Consider the following 17,395-nt stretch of genomic DNA (forward strand, 5'->3'; position numbering starts at 1 on the left):
TTTTTTCCTCATTAATGAACACACAGCACCCCATATTGACAAAAAAACACAGAATTGTTGACATTTTTGCAGAGTTATTAAAAAAGAAAAACTGAAATATCACATGGCCCTAAGTATTCAGACACTGCCGTGACACTCATATTTAACTCAGGTGCTGTCCATTTCTTCTGATCATCCTTGAGATGGTTCTAAAACTTCATTTGAGTCCAGCTGTGTTTGATTATACTGATTGGACTTGATTAGGAAAGCCACACACCTATCTATACAAGATCTTACAGCTCACAGTGCATGTCAGAGCAAATGAGAATCATGAGGTCAAAGGAACTGCCTGAAGAGCTCATTGACAGAATTGTGGCAAGGCACAGATCTGGCCAAGGTTACAAAAAAATTTCTGCTGCACTTAAGGTTCCTAAGAGCACAGTGGCCTCCATAATCCTTAAATGGAAGACCTTTGGGACGACCAGAACCCTTCCTAGAGCTGGCCGTCCGGCCAAACTGAGCTATCGGGGGAGAAGAGCCTTGGTGAGAGAGGTAAAGAAGAACCCAAAGATCACTGTGGCTGAGCTCCAGAGATGCAGTTGGGAGATGGGAGAAAGTTGTAGAAAGTCAACCATCACTGCAGCCATCCACCAGTCAGGGCTTTATGGCACAGTGGCCCGACGGAAACCTCTCCTCAGTGCAAGACACATGAAAGCCTGCATGGAGTTTGCTAAAAAAAACACCTGAAGGACTCCAAGATGGTGAGAAATAAGATTCTTTGGTCTGATGAGACCAAGATAGAACTTTTTGGCCTTAATTCTAAGCGGTATGTGTGGAGAAAACCAGGCACTGCTCATCACCTGTCCAATACAGTCCCAACAGCGAAGCAGGGTGGTGGCAGCATCATGCTGTGGGGGTGTTTTACAGCTGCAAGGACAGGACGACTGGTTGCAATCGAGGGAACGATGAATGCGGCCAAGTACAGAGATATCCTGAACGAAAACCTTCTCCAGAGTGCTCAGGACCTCAGACTGGGCCGAAGGTTTACCTTCCAACAAGACAATGACCCTAAGCACACAGCTAAAATAACAAAGGAGTGGCTTCACAAAAACTCTGTGACTGTTCTTGAATGGCCCAGCCAGAGCCCTGACTTAAACCCAATTGAGCATCTCTGGAGAGACCTAAAAATGGCTGTCCACCAACGTTTACCATCCAACCTGACAGAACTGGAGAGGATCTGCAAGGAGGAATGGCAGAGGATGCCCAAATCCAGGTGTGAAAAACTTGTTGCATCTTTCCCAAAAAGACTCATGGCTGTATTAGATCAAAAGGGTGCTTCTACTAAATATTGAGCAAAGGGTCTGAATACTTAGGACCGTGTGATATTTCAGTTTTTCTTTTTAATAAATCTGCAAAAATGGCAACAATTCTGTGTTTTTCTGTCAATATGGGGTGCTGTGTGTACATGAATGAGGAAAAGAAATGAACTTAAATGATTTTAGCAAATGGCTGCAATATAACAAAGAGTGAAAAATTTAAGGGGGCCTGAATACTTTCCGTCCCCACTGTATATAGGGACTTTTTAAAAATAGTTTTTACTAGTAATAGCGGTGATCAGCAATTTTTAGCGGGACTGCTGCATTGTAGCGGACAAATTGGACACTAAGTGACACTTTTTGGGGACCAGTGACACCAATACAGTGATCAGTGCTAGAAAAATGCACTCATCACTGTATGACACTGGCAAGGAAAGGGTTAACACCGGGGGCAATCAAGGGGTTAGGTGTGTGCCTGGGAGGTGCTTTTCAACTGTGTGGGGGATGGACAGACTGGAGGAAAAGAGAGATACAAAAATCTCTCCTTTGCTTCCTGACAGATCAGTGGTTTGCCTTGTGGCACACCGCTGATCCATCTCTCCACAGAACGATCTGAGGGCCGCGGCGGTCGTCGGACTCACTGATTGGCTCCCGCTGTGTCCAAACACCCCCTACACTGCCCGCATAAAAACGATGTACAGGTAAGTGATTTTGCGCAGCCCTGCCGCAGTATAAGTACGGTGGGTGGTCCGGAAGCGGTTAAGACCATGGGTAATAAAAGGTCTACCTGTGGGCTGAGGCAGTAAGCATGGAAATAGGATTTTCCTTAGCCCAGAAGCTTTGAACACGGGCTTATCATCCAGGGGAACTTGGGGGTTTTGTTAAGACAAGAAAGGTCAGGGTCTAATACAGGAAGTGCCTATTTACAAAAAAAAAAAAAATAAATAAAAAATAAAAAAAAAAAAACTTTCCTCAACTTTTATGGATCCTTCTGTCTTTGTTTATAGCAGGGATGGACACATTCTAGGTAATGAATTCTCCTTAAAGATTACAGCTGGCAGCTAACTTTTGAGGTTCTCTTATTCAGTGGTTCTAAACCTCAGTCCTCAATTACCCCCAACAGGCCATGTTTTGGAATTTCTCTTAGATAAAATAGTTGTCCAAAATACTAAACCATGGACTCTGATTTAAAGCACCTGTGCAAGATAAAGGAAAACCTGCAAACATTGGTACTTGAGTACTGAGGTTGAGAACAGGTGCTCTAGTTGACAATGGAGCTGACTCCTGCATTCCATATTCATTTCTCCACCCCTGGTCTATAGTATCCCTTAAAATCCAATTGGCATTAACAAAAGTGGAGTTTTTGTACAATTTAAAAACAGCAACATTTTGCCCACAACATACCGAAATTATAGAGGTGGGCGATTTTGTGCAAAAAAAAAAAAAAAAAAAAAAATCTGCGATTTTAAAAAAAAAAACCTTGATTCACGATTCAAATTTTTTTTTTTTTTGATGGACACCGCGCCGGTCCTGAGGAGCTGCGGGCAGCAGTTTTTAGGCAAGGCCGCGGCTTCGGCCTAGTCCGCGGCATCCGGCCTCACAGACTAGGCCGAAGCCGCGGCCTCGCCTAAAAACTCCTGCCTGCAGCTCCTCAGGACTGGCGCGCTGTCAGCACCGGTCCTGGTGAAAAAAAAAAAAAAAAAAATCTAAAAAAATGGATTTGCTGAAAATTTGAATCGATTTGACCTCTCAACTTGATTCAAGATTCAAATCGATTTTTTCCCCAGCCCTATGAAATCGGTAAAAATTTTTGTCAGCTCAAGTAAGGAACATTTTTTATTTTGGTTTTGAAGCCCCAAAGTAGGTTAGGAATAGCAAAAATCACTAGTGTGTTTAACCATAGCATACATTTTGCCTTGTAAAGTTCCGGTAACATTATTTCTCCCTAAAATTAAAGAAACTCAAAGGAGCAAATCATTGGCATCTTCCACAATAAGTCTAAATCTACCATTTACCTTCACTGCTAAGGGATCAATACAATTCTTTTTTCCCCCAACCTCTTTCATGTTAAACTTGCTAATAAAGATGTTGTGGGGAACATAGATCAAGCAAATTAGTGACAGCATTAGACACAAGGCTACCTCTAGCTCTGCAAGTATTTGCAACAGGTTTTGTGTATTTGTGACCCCCTTCATCTGGAATTTAGGCCAGCCAACCATGAGAGCTTTGTACAGGTCTGGAACAGATTTATTACTGTTTAGCACTGCTGTTTGACAGAATTGACAAATATCTCAGAGTTGTGCTCAAGATGCTTAAGAGTATGCTAAACTACCTCATTCTGCTGGATAGGAAACCAGACCAGGTTGCGTAACAGGATATAGGGAAGTAGGACAAACTAATGTACAGTAAAAACCTGAAAGACGGAGAACAAATTTTGAAACCTTTTCTTTAAGTATAAAAACAACAAAACATTTCTTGTATAAAGATGACAGTTTCCGGGATAGTATTCAGTTGCATACTGTATGTGGTCCTTTAGGGGCTTTCTCTCCCACACTAGACAGACAAGTACCCTTGGGTCTTTTACTGAAAAGATGAAAGAACGCTTCATAAGTTTTAGAAGGCATCTTACCTGACTGAGCTTTTACAGCCAATGCCCTGCAGAGTCCTGCTGTACACACTTCTGGTGCTGTGGCTGAGAAATCAGTTTTTATACTGGAGCAGTAGTTTGCCAAAAGTCCCTTAAAATATCCATGTTAAGTCCTTATTGCCCATCAGGCTGCAAATCAGGAACTGCTTGCCTTCGATCACGTGTGAAGCACAAGGCCTGCAGGCTGAATCAGGCCCACCAGGCCATTTTATATGGCCCTCACACCAAGGCCTTTTTCAGCCGAAACATGGCCTTCACTCACGACTGTCACTTGTAAACACTGAAGCCTTCTGTGTTTACAAGGGCAGCTTTCCTCTCGGCAGCTTGCGGATCTCACAGAGAAGACAGATGCTGACCAATGATCTCTCTCTCTCTCTCTCTCTCTCTCTCTCTCTCTCTCTCTCTCTCTCTCTCTCTCTCTCTCTCTCTCGAGAGAGAGAGAGAGAGAGAGAGAGAGAGAGAGAGAGAGAGAGAGAGAGAGAGAGAGAGAGAGAGAGAGAGAGAGAGAGACAGAATCGCCTACACTGCTGGAAGGTACTATAAGCCAGACAAGGTAGGCAAGATGTGAGGAAGATTTTGTCGGGGAGGGAACTTAGAGATAGATAAGCAGAGAGCTGGTCTATTCACAGCATAGCTCTGCATGTTTCTTCGTTCCTCCGCCTATGTGGAGCGGGGTGTGCTTTTCTTGCAATCAGCTCTCACACAGTTTATGCTCAGACGCCACACCCACTGCTGAATGGGGAAGAAAGATTTGTAACGCAATCTGCACTTTCCAAAGAGTGTAAAAAAGGGAAAGACTGCAGATATACATGCCAAACTTATGTAGGGAGATTTGTTTCATCTCGGTGTATCATCTGAGGCTAACTTGTTTTTGTGTCCACTAGAGTAGTGGTCATCAAGCCTGTCCTCAGGGGCCACTAACAGGCCAGATTTGCAAGATAACTGAAATACATCACAGGTGATATCATTTGCTGCTCAGTGATTGCAGTATTCTAGTCTTCATCTCCCCAAGGTAATACATAAAACCTGGCCTGTTAGTGGGCCATAAGGACAGGGTTGATTACCACTGTTCTAGAGGAGGAATTTGACTATTAAACTCTGTCAGAGACAGCAAAGGCAGAGAAGGTGCTTTTTGTGCTCTGGACAGGGATGGCTGTGGTAAAGTGATCAGTGGTCTGAGAAAGTCTGACATGGTGGCAGAAAAATCTGCCTTGAGGTCAGGTAGGCCCTTGTTGCATGCCTGGGATAGAGCTAGAATTGGATGCTAGGAAGCTAGCAAAAAACAGAGCTCTCAAGGAGAAGGGTAGGGTCATAGAGGTAAATAGAGGTAAGCCATGGGGGGGCATGTCCAGCAAAGCCTTGCCAGGCGTCCAATCACCAGAAAGGTACCAGCCTATAACCCAGGGTCTATGGAATGGAATATCCAGCATGTGTCTTGTACTGTGTGATTAAGACAAATATTCCATATTTCCTATATGCTTTTCACAGTTGTGTCTGCAAAGACAGGGAAATAAAAACAAACATAAAACAATTTACCTTACATGTCTCACTCTTCGTAAAAAGCATGCAAAACCAAAACGCTTTTTAAAGGAATGGTGAGCTGTTTCAAGATATATTTACAAACGGTCATATGCTGATTTTTTTAAAATAATCTAGATCATGTCATTAGTGGTCCAAATATAGAAACCCACATTGAAATGGATTGCAATAGCACAAGACTAACCATAAAGCAGGACAGAAACCTGTTGCTCATCAGATCATCATAAGCTCCTATTCTCCCAGAATCACATTTTAAGGGTGGCCATCAATGAAAAGTAACATTGTGTTAGCAACAAGGTTGTTTCTGCTGACCCAACCTTTTTTGTTTGAATACCCCTTTGCAGTCTATTTGTGTAAACTGTAACCCTCAATAGGGGTAGGACATGGGGCTAAGTGGGCTGGGGTCTCTTTGGGATGTACCCTATATGCAGTAGTGTGTCCATTGTTATCTCTAAGGATGATTGGGGTATGGCTTGTGATGCTGGGATCTCTGAATTGGGGCTCCTCTGGGGTTTTAGGCCTGCTGTGGGTTGAAGGACTAGGCATCCCTTCATGAGGGATGTCTGGGCCATGGAGGATGCTGATAGTGAAGTAGTACCATCTGGTGGATCACCTGTATATTGCAGTTCAGGGAAGGCCAAAGCTGCACTTAGTGTTCTATAAAGAGTGTAGAGCAGGGGAGAATTGATACTGCTGGAGCAGGTCTTATTCGATAGAGGCACATTAATGGACTGGCAGCTGGTGCAACCCAAGGGAGAGGACTCAACAGTCACTGTCCTACACCCCTTCCTCTTCTTGCCAGATTACAGAAGGCAGCATATACTCTTAAAACTCCACCAATGATTAATTCAGGTGCTGGCAGCTAAAATACTAGAGTGAGTTTTCGAAAACGCAGCTGCAGTATTACTCTGTGGATCTTCTACACACAATCCACCCCCCCCCCCCCCCCCCCCCTTTTTACCTTGGCACAAACTTTTACTTTGCAAATAAATAAGCAGTATTAAGTCGCTGACCACAGTCACAGATTTTTTTCTACCAATAATTTTCTTAAGTACCCCTAAATGTGCTGCCAAGTAGAACCACCACCTCCTCTCCAAAACCATTGTAATAACCATTGTCAGTGTTAAAATGTTAAGGAGGTGGAAAATTGACACTTAGGCTTCATTCACACTACAGCGTTTTGAATCGTGGGCAGATTTGCTGCGGATCTGCCCACGATTCAAAACGCTGTAGTGTGAATGCAGCCTTATTGGCAAAAAAACTGAACGCAGCCAAACATCTAAGAATTGGTAAGCTGCAATAAAATAAAATTGTGGTATTTGAATGTAATACCGCTTTAAGGTCATGAAAAATTATTAACCACTTCACAACCAGGCCACAGTCAAAATACGTCCTCGATTTGAAGTGAATACTGGGGTTATGGCAGAATGGTATTGTTATTTGCAGTCGGTGTTGGATCACATTTAATAGCTGCGGGAGGGGTCACCCCCCCCCTCCCCTCCCCCATGATTTTCAGGCTCGCCTAGATAATCGGTGACCCGGGAACCGATCCAGCGGTTGAGGCGGCTGACCACAGAGATTAGCTGAGGAAAGATGGTGCCCTGTGTGCTGTGCAATATAATAAAACCTGAATGGTTTGCAACGCCACCCTTTTCTCTCCCACTCAGACTAAAGATTTTTATGAACACATAACTAGGTAAATGAGGATGTACCGTTCTAAAACTTGTTCTTTAAAAAGGTAAAAATTTAAATAAAACTGACCCAAAAATATTAATTTCCCCTTAAAAACTGCAAAAAGGATGCTAGCGATTTTCTAAGTGACCTAAGCGCAGTTGAAGCAATACACAGAATATACAACACGCGTTATTTAATATTTATAGGAGAAAGGGGGGAGTGAACCAACTGTTATATGTCATCTTATTTACAACTTCAAAATGCATTTGTGGAATGTATTTTACTGTCTTTTGTATAAAAAATTTTTGCTTATTGGAAAAAATTAAAATAAAGTGGAGTTAAAAAAATGCATGCTGCCAACCCCATTTTTTCTGGTCAAAACAAATTAATGCTGAATCACAAAAAAATTTAATTTTGTGCAGCAAACAAACTCGACAGGTTTTCTAGTCAATTCAATAACAGAAAAGATACAAGACCCAACCAAGAGCAAGGGGGGTTCTGTGATCAGATTTAGGCGCTGTTTAGTCAACAATTTTCTGATAAACTCCACTGACAAAAATCGACGGAACAATCTGCTTTTGACATAAGTGTTGACAGCAGGGCCATACACTGTTCAAATTTCAGCTAAGCTAGTAGGAATTGGACCGAAATTTGAGGTCAGCAGATCGAGGAGTGACTAGGTCTGCCACAAATGTAAACTTAAAACTTAGGCCAAGTACTACATGTTAATTTTTCTTCTGCTTATAATCTCCTAACCAGCACATTTTTGTAAATATAAAACCTATTTAATGTGAACATTACATTTTCAACATCTACAGTATGTTTAATTTTATACCTTAGACCATAATCTCTTAAAAGCAACCAGTTTAACAGCTTTAACTTTTCAAAATATCTTCATTAAAATATATCACTAAATTAAGGAATATATAAGCAGCAAATAAAACCAGCCCCTTCCTCTTACCTGAGCATGGAAGTTGGAAATAGTTGTGGTCTCGATGTCTTTTTTCCCCAAGATCTCCATTTTGACTGGGGAGTTGGGAAATTTAAAGGAAAAATAATCCAAAAAGTCAGGTAAATACGTGGCTGCCCCATGCACAATCCCCATGACATAATAAGCTGCACAATTTTCATTTTCACTAAAGACTAGACTAACAAATTCGTCAGCAAACCTTTCCATCTCCATGGGAGACAGGTGAGAGAGTTCACTGCTGTAAGCATGTACTATAGATGCTCCACCATTGGGCTGATGTTCTATGTGAATGAGGTGTTTGAATTCCAAAGAGTCCAACCGCTTGGGCTTGTGCTGATCGCGAGGCTCCTTCAGAGACACAAAAGGAGATTCATTCTCTGGAGCAACCTTCTTGTCCTCTACCTTCACGACCAAGTCCTTCAAACGCTCATCCACTTCTACTTTGGCTTCTGGGTTCTCATATTTTCCCATGTCATAGACCAGGCCTGAGCAGACTGTCTGGATGGATTTGCTGTACATTTTCGGCTGTTTACGCTTCTCACCTTCCTTGTGTTTCTTCTTCTTTTTCTTCTTGACTTTTTTAATTTGCAGTTCATCTGTGTTTGGTTTTGGCTTTTCATTCGGGTCTAAAACAAAATAAAATTTTAGAGAGCATAGGTATTTTAAAACACCCAAACAATCTACAGGTATGGCCGAATTTTGCAATTACCAACTTGGAAAAACACTGTTTGTTGTCCACTAAATGCCTTACAATTGGTAGAACACCACAAAACCACACATGTTCAGTGGTCAAAAATGAAGGACACATTTGTTTCTTAAAAAAAATATTCATATCCACTTGAGCCCTGGAAGATTTTACCCCCTTCATGACCACGCCATTTTTGTTATTCAGCACTGTGCTACATTAACTGGTAATTGCACGGTCATGCAATGCTGTACCAAAACCAAATTTATATATTTTTTTCACACAAATAGAGCTTTCTTTTTGTGGTATTTGATCACCACTGGGTTTTTTCCTTTTTTGCGATATAAACCAAAAAAAAAAAAGAAGAGCAAACATTTTGAAAAAATATATAATGTTATAATATAATATAATCAAAAATAAATAAAAAAAAAAAAATAAAAAATATATAAATATATATATATATATATATATATATATATATATATATATATATATATATATATATGTATATATATATATATATATACATACATATAGACACTTTCTTCTTATAAACATATCCAAATAAATAATAAATCAATCTACATTTCTTTATAAATTTTGGCCAAAATGTATTCTGTTTTTGATTAAAAAAAATCCCAATAAGTTAATATTGATTGGTTTGCGTGAAGGTTATAGTGAGTACAAACTATGATATAGATATCTATATCTATCTACACACACACACTGGAATTTATTTATTTATTTTTTTTTATTATACTACTAATAGCGGCGATCAACGACTTATAATGGCACTGTAATATTGCCGCGGACAATCTGACACTGACGCTGGAGGGGAACTGACTAACTGCCACTGACATCAGTGACATTATTACAGTGACCAGTGCTAAAAATATACACGATCATTGTACTGATACTGACAGGGAAGGGGTTAACATCTAGGGCGATCAAGGGGTTAAATATGTGCCTATGTGTAAATTGTGCTGCTATTTAATAATGATCTCTTAGTTTCTCATCCCTGCCTTGCAGAGATAAGAAACTGATAGATTGCTACCTGTGTACAGAGCTCTATGCTGAATGTCAACACAGAGCCCTCGGCTGTAAATGTAAACAGCCGATCAGCAGGACTCGGCCATGAATCATTGGCCAGGACTTACCGACAGGCTCCCGCAGTGTACAATCACAGCGGGAGCCAGTTGGAGGGCGTGCAGGCATGTGCCCTAAATCCAGAAGTAGGCAGCAACATACCAGTATGCTGCTTTTACCTACAGCGGTTAAGTGAATATCTAACTTTTGCTAATCAAGCACTCTGTATTGAGGACACAGGCGGTGTTAGTTGCAGCACCATGAGAAGCCTCACAACAATGCGCAATAGGCCATCAATTTCAAATGAAGCTTTAACCTCCTGTCATTCACTTTTCACAAGGCTGAGCACGACTGTCTGATTTGGGCAGGAACAGACAAAAGTTGTCCGATTTAGTAAATCGGACAATCTACGCATAAGCATTTTCTCCGTTTCAGGAAATTAGATAACATTAGCATTTTATATTGTAAGATTTGAACATTTATCCAGTTAAACAATCTAAAAAAAAATGTTCACGGTAGCATGGTAAAATTATGGATAAAATAAAAAATGAAAAACGTGCGTTCTATTCTAAGGTCTCCTGTACACAATGAGGATGAAATTATGCTGAGTGTAAAATTTGATGTGCTTCTGTGTATCAGCATTTATAGGGGAATGACCGCATACAGCCTTTCACATGTATGGCAGGCTGTATATGACACCTGCAGCTCTCTAGGGGTGGGAAATACACCCGGAAATTTATACCCAACACATTTTCACCCACTCACCATCTGTGTGCCTGAGGGTCTAATGCAGTTACTGGAGAAGGTAAGAGGTGAAACACTCCAGTGAAGCAGTTGCTAATATAACCTTACAAATTTCTTCTTGACCCATCAATGGCAAATCAAGCCAACTCCCTGTATTAAAAAAAAAAAAAAAATAATAATAAACACTAAACTGATGAACTATACCAGTTAAGCCGGAAAAGATATTTTGTCCACAGACCTACATTTAGGCTAGGTTCACATATCTGAAGGTGGGGAATGCGTGTGAAATTGCGTGCGTTCCCAACACAGAGAAACGCACTGCACTTTAGCAGATGAGCAGGGGTACCATTAATTCTTAATGGCATCTCCACACATCAGTAACCACAGTGCGTTTTCGCTTGCACCAAACTGTATTGGGGCGATTTAAAAATAAAGGGTCAGGAACAAATAAACAGCAAGGGATTATGAAAACATAAATCTATTTTGCTTATTATATATCTATTGTCGTAAACTAACAAAAAGGAACCTTTCACACTCAGAACCCTAAAGCCGGCCAGAGACGGAGCGATTTGCTTTCCTGCAACCTCCACAATGTTAAAGGGGGAATCCCTCCTGCGGAGCCATTGTGTTCTCCCAGTGGAGTAGCTGTCCCCAGCAAGAGAACACAATGATCATTGCTAGTGGCTATAATACTTGCTAGCAAACATTGCATGTAAAATCTGACAGGCTGGTTGTACCCAGGTTGATCAATCAACTTGGGTATATTAAGACTACCCCATACATATAGGTAATATGGTGTGGCCTAAGGATGAAACCACTATTGCAAAAGATGTTCTTATTGGCATCATCCCATATGTATATTCGAGAAAAGGTAAGGGGTACTACATATATGTAGTGCAGGACTTTACATATGCCTCAAAGAACATGAAGTGCCACGAATATTTTAAAAGTACATGATTAAAAAATGAGTTATGTATAAAAAAAACAAAAAAAAAAAACAAAAAAAAAAAAAAACACCTCAATATGTGTGTCTTAACATACAAACTTGTACAGCAACATGTTTACATATATTGAAGAGAATTTTGCCAACTAACTGGATGAACTGATCAGGTCCACATCCCTAGTACATAGAATGAACAAAAAATTTCCTCAAAAAATAGGATTTTAATGGACCGGAAATAGCAATGAAATGTTTAAAAGTACACAATTTATTAAAAAAACATACAGAAAATATATGTAAAAAGTTGGCTCACATATAGCAAACACATGGTGTATAAAACCACATCAAATCGAACCAATGGAATAACCTAGGGATCAAATGTCCAAAATGGGACAGAAGAAACCCAACGCGTTTCAAGAAACATAGTGAAGGTCTTCTTCAGAGACAACAGGTTATAAGATTCCAGGTTTTGCAAGGTTATTCCTGTGTGCTGGTGATGCAACAAATGCAAATCATGGCTCAAGAGCAGCAAAAACCGAGACAGACCACTAAAAAATCTGCCAGCAAGCAAGGAAGGAAAGAACCGCCAGATGGAGCCCCAGTCTCAGATCAAGTCACCCCTACTGGGGCCAGAGCAGTCAGAAGACCAATGCATCTCCCCTGGATCACAAAGAAAAAGGCATTCTTCACAAAAAGCTGTCAATTTGGAATAGTCAGAGATTTAAGCCATACGTACGAACAGCCGCCAGGCACAAGGAAAAATAAGGAATCTAAATAGGACCTTAGTTGCAAGAAGGTATATTGCAAGAAGCTGTGATGGTCAAACGTATCTTGTAAGATAGCAATGCCAAGGTGCGGCTGGCGTCTCCCATAGGGCAATATACCTTCTTGCAACTAAGGTCCTATTTAGGTTCCTTGTTTTTCCTTGTGTCTGGCAGCTAGGCGTATATATCTTCTCGCTCTTTTGCTGGGTCTTCTCAGCTGTGTTCTCCCTCTGTTCTTCTTCCGATGTTGACTTGACGCTCTCTGGCACTCTAAGGCTGGGTGCGCGGTGTGCCACTACTTATATTGGCATGGGGCGGGGTCACTGGAGGTCCACCCCTTATGACGTCACCACCCAGGCCATAATGGGTGGTGAAGTCATAAGGGGGCGGAGCCTCTGGGTGACATGACCCGGTGACCCCGCCCCATGCCAATATGAGTAGGGGCACACCGTGCACCCAGCATTAGAGCGGGAGAGAGCGTTGAGTCAACATCGGAAGAAGAACAGAGGGAGAACACAGCAAATGAGCGAGCAAAAGAGCGAGAAGACAGCGGGGGAGACCAGGCAGAAGACAGAGGGAGAAGAACTGGAGAGAGAGTGCAGAAGAGCCGGAGGAGAGAGAAGAACCGGCAGAGGCAGAAGACATCAGGGAGGAGGCAAAAGAGCTGGAGAGTGGAGAAGAAGTCGGAAGAGATGCTGGAGCTGCTTAATAAATTACTTTAACCACTTCAATACCAGGCACATAGACACCTTCCCGCCCAGGCCAATTTTCACCTTTCAGTGCTGTCGCAATTTGAATGACAATTGCGCGGTCATGCTACACTGTACCCAAACAAATTTTTTATCATTTTGTTCCCACAAATAGAGCTTTCTTTTGGTGGTATTTGATCACCTCTGCGGTATTTATTTTTTGCGCAACAAATAAAAAAAGACCGAAAATTTCGAAAAAAAAACAAGTTTTTCTTTGTTTCTGTTAAAATTTTTTGTAAATAAGTACGTTTTCTCCTTCAATGATGGGCACTGATACGGCGGCACTGATGGGCACCGATGAGGTGGCACTGATGATGGGCACTGATAGGCGGCACTGGTATGCGGCACTGATGGGCACTCATAGGCGGCACTGATGGGCACTCATAGGCGGCACTGATGGGCACTCATAGGCGGCACTGATGGGCACTTGTAGGTGGCATTGATTGGTACATATGGGTGGCACTGATGGGTACTTATGGGTGGCACTGATGGGTACTTATGGGTGGCACTGATGTGTGGCACTGGTGGGCACTGATAGGTGGCACCGATGGGCAATGACAGGTGGCACCGATGGGCAATGACAGGTGGCACCGATGGGCAATGACAGGTGGCACCGATGGGCAATGACAGGTGGCACTGATAAAACATTGCTGGGCAGATCTGGGCATTGCTGGGCAGATCAGTGACATAATGGTGCCAATCAGTGCCCATTTGTGGGCACTGATTGGCACAGATTGGGCACATGTGGATGGCCATGGGGTACATACCTGGCCATCCATGTTGCCCCTTCCCTGGTGGTCCTAGAGGCGATCCCTTGTGGTCCAGTGTGGTGATCTGAGGGGGGGCTGCACTGATAAACAATCAGCGCAGACCCCCCCCTGCCAGGAGAGCCGCCGATCAGCTCTCCTCTACTCGCGTCTGTCAGACGCGAGTGAGGAAGAGCCGATCAACGGCTCTTCCCATTGACAGCGTGATCAGCCGTGATTGGACACGGCTGATCACGCTGACACACCGCTCCACCGATCGCCGCGATGCGCGCCCCCGGGGGCATGTTATCCTGCTGGACGTCATATGACGTCCAGTCAGGATAACAGAACCTCTTCCCGGACGTCAATCCGCTATAGGGCGGGCGGGAAGTGGTTAAAAACCTTTGTACTGTGTTTTGTTTTTGACACTTTTTTTCTAGGTGAATGGGGTACTTGTGTCGGCGCACAGGAGAACGCAGTCTGTGCGTCACTATGGACATGGCACACGGCATCTCCAAATCAATATTGACAGAAGATGGAGATACCAATATTATGGGGTGATGTGAGGAAGTTTAGTAACAAATGCCCAAGTAACAAATATGCCCAAAATAGAATGAGAAAATAACTTTTTCAGAGAAAGCCTGCTGTGCCTGCAAGTACATTTAGAACTGCATGAGATCAATGTAAGCAGTGCGCAAGCGCCTGTTGCGCTTGCTCACATGCGTTTGTTCACTGCGCGGCCAAAATCTTAGTAAATGTTAAGCAACGTACATGCAATTGCATGGGTTGAACGGGCGCACTTCTAAACTTGACAATTTTTTTTTTTTACGCTGGTTCACCTCTGTGTATTTTTTTAAGGAGATTTGCACACAGGTCATGTTACGTTGCCAACATGTGACATGCACCTTGTTAAAATTATGTAAAAAGACTCTCGTTCCTCCTAAAAGGGCATTTAACCATCACCCTCTAATGCATATGATTTCCTTGGGCTAACTTTTGCTTTTAAAGGGGAACTACACACTCCATTCTCCAGTGCGCTTGTCTCCCCCCTCTAATCCCTTGGATTTCCATGGGCTAACTTTTGCTTTTAAAGGGGAACTCCACACTCCACTCTATTCTCAAAAGGCTGTGAGCTGCCTTCACCAATCCAAACCACATCTTTTTTCGGAGCATACAACAGGGCCAGGTAGGAAAGGGGCGAGAAGAGCAATCTCCCAACCCCCTCCTGAACCATACAAGGCCACATGCATTCAACATACCTAGCTGCCGTTGGGGCATGTTGGGCTCAGCCGAATACCAATTACAAAGCACCTTGTACCCATTAGTTTCAAGGGGTTTTCCCACATTCCGTAAAGCCCACTGTCTGCAGCCCCCCCACAACCCCAGCCTAGGGTTGTGTGGTAGAGGCCCTTGTGCCCCTGAATATGGGAACAAGGTGGTTGACTTTTGGGGTGCCCGAGCCCCTTCTGCCCCAAGCATCCACCCCCTTTCATGAGCTGGCTTGCTGTGTGTTTGGCTAGGGGTTTGTTAGTGTGTGGGAGGGCCAAATTTTTTTTTAGTTTGGGGTGGTATTTTTCATGTGGGGGTTCTCATTTTAAGCCTTAACAGACCCAAATGGCTTTATATGTATTGTGGGGGGGCAGGCAATTTTTTGTTTTGGGTTAAAATCTTGCAGCTGCAATATAGATTTGTAAGTTTTCTCTAAAGCTGTACATCTTTGAAGCAGCATTTTGGATACATGCTACAGATGCACCACTTTACAGGCAGAGTAAGCCCCCCCCCCATTACTAGCTTGTAAGCATTTTTGCATTTTTAAAGGCACTTCTCCTTGTTTCGTTTTTTGGGGTTGTCCAGATTGGTGACATTGATATATGTCCCTCAGGGTGGGACCTGGGCCCCCATACCCAGTTTAAGGCCAATAACTAGAAGATAAGCCAGCCAAGTGTGGGCCTCACAAAATTAACAAGTCAGTTCCTATAGACTGCAATAGTATTTGTTGTATAACTTTTGCCCATGTTAGGCTCTTTGTTCGCCCCCTGGACCGGGGGGTGTTTGTCCCATCTGTAATTTTGTAGCATGCTGGATGATGTGCTTAATTTTGGACAGGGGGGTGGCTTATTTTGTGCTAGCTGCATTTGGGTTGTTCTGGGCATGCTCATGGACTGTTTTTTTGCTGTGGCTTTTGGTGTGTGAAATGCATTTGGTTTGGTCTGGCCTTGCACAGGGACTTTGTTTTTTTTTTTTGGTGCTTTTTGTGTGTAAACAGCACTTGGCTTTTTCTGGGCATGTGTGTTTTTTGGGTTAGTAATTTAAGGACATCCTTAACAGGTGTACCCACATTGAAGTTCTGTCTCTACATTGGATGAACTTGCATTTTGTAGGTTTCATGGTGTTTTCAATTGCCTCATTAGCACACAAACCTATGTTATATAAAGCTTGCAGATAGCATTCTTTACCGCCCTGAAAAGAGGCAAGATTACTTGATGGTGTGTGGCGAGAGAACATTTGGGTGTCCTTATAGAGTTTGTAACACACGTATTTTCTCTTTGTATTTTGTTTGTTATGTCTTTGCAAAACAGATGTGTTTTAGAGCAAGAATTTTTAACTTTTTCTTTTTTTTGGGGGGGGGGGGCATTTTTCACTGAAATATTTTTGATGTTGTCAATCTGTGTTTGTAAGATGTTAGTTTCACTTTGATTTAATTGTCTGTGCTGCATTATTTTGCTAAATTTTCCTCGAGCTGTTGTGACTAATGTTTAAATCCTTAAGAGACTGTCCATTTGTGGGTCCAGTCCTTTTAACTCTTGTTAATTTCCTCTGCAAAATGGTCAGACCGCACAACCATATTCTGTTTGTGTCTCAAATTAACATACATGTGTTTTTTGCTTTCCTTGCTCTTTTCCAAGTCCTGTTTTGTTGACCAATAAAATTTGCAGCAAAGTTTTATGTGTTTTGTTAATTTGTTTTGCAGATGCATGCTCAATCCAAGTAATGCATTTTACAATTCCCCCTCCCCTTAAACAATTTTCATGCAACAGATTTCCCAGCTGCAGCTTAACTAGGCTGATTGGCATGGCAAAACAAAAAAAGGTGTAATTTGTCTAAAAGTTCCTTTCCTGGTGCCTTCATGGTAGCATATGCATGCGTATGCTGCCATGGATAGGCACAAGCAAAGGAAAATTACAGAGAGGTGAGTATTCAATTTTCCATTTTAGCGCAGTGGTTCTCAGCCTCAGTCCTCAAGTACCCCCGACAGGGCGTGTTTTGGAAATTTATCTATCTTATCTTTAGCTAAAATAGCTGTCCAAAATACCAAGCCATTGACTCTGATTTATAGCACCTGTGCAAGATGCAGGTACCCTGCAAACATGGCCTGTTGGGGGTACTTGAGGAAGGGTAGAGAACCAATGATTTAGAGCACTGAGCTAAAATCTACCTCAAGACAATCCTATTCTAACTGTGAGCATTTGAGGGAAACCAAGTGAGTGTTAGAACCCCTGCTTGTCTTTTTTAGGTTGGGCTTTGTGTCCCTTTTCTGAAAATTGGCTTCACTTCC

The 17,395-nt window shown here is 42.3% G+C and overlaps 1 protein-coding gene across 1 annotated transcript in view; it reads right to left on the reverse strand.

The window, feature by feature from the left end:
* The window catches only part of RSBN1L (round spermatid basic protein 1 like), a 125,014-nt gene that overhangs the window by 50,528 nt on the left and 57,091 nt on the right, over positions 1 to 17,395 (reverse strand). The window contains exon 3 of the mRNA XM_073619591.1: positions 8,117 to 8,751. Within this exon, the coding sequence (XP_073475692.1) occupies positions 8,117 to 8,751 (635 nt within the window). The remainder of the gene's footprint in view (positions 1 to 8,116; positions 8,752 to 17,395) is intronic.

This window comes from Aquarana catesbeiana, linkage group LG03 (genome assembly GCF_042186555.1).
Source record: "Aquarana catesbeiana isolate 2022-GZ linkage group LG03, ASM4218655v1, whole genome shotgun sequence".
NCBI lineage: Eukaryota > Metazoa > Chordata > Amphibia > Anura > Ranidae > Aquarana > Aquarana catesbeiana.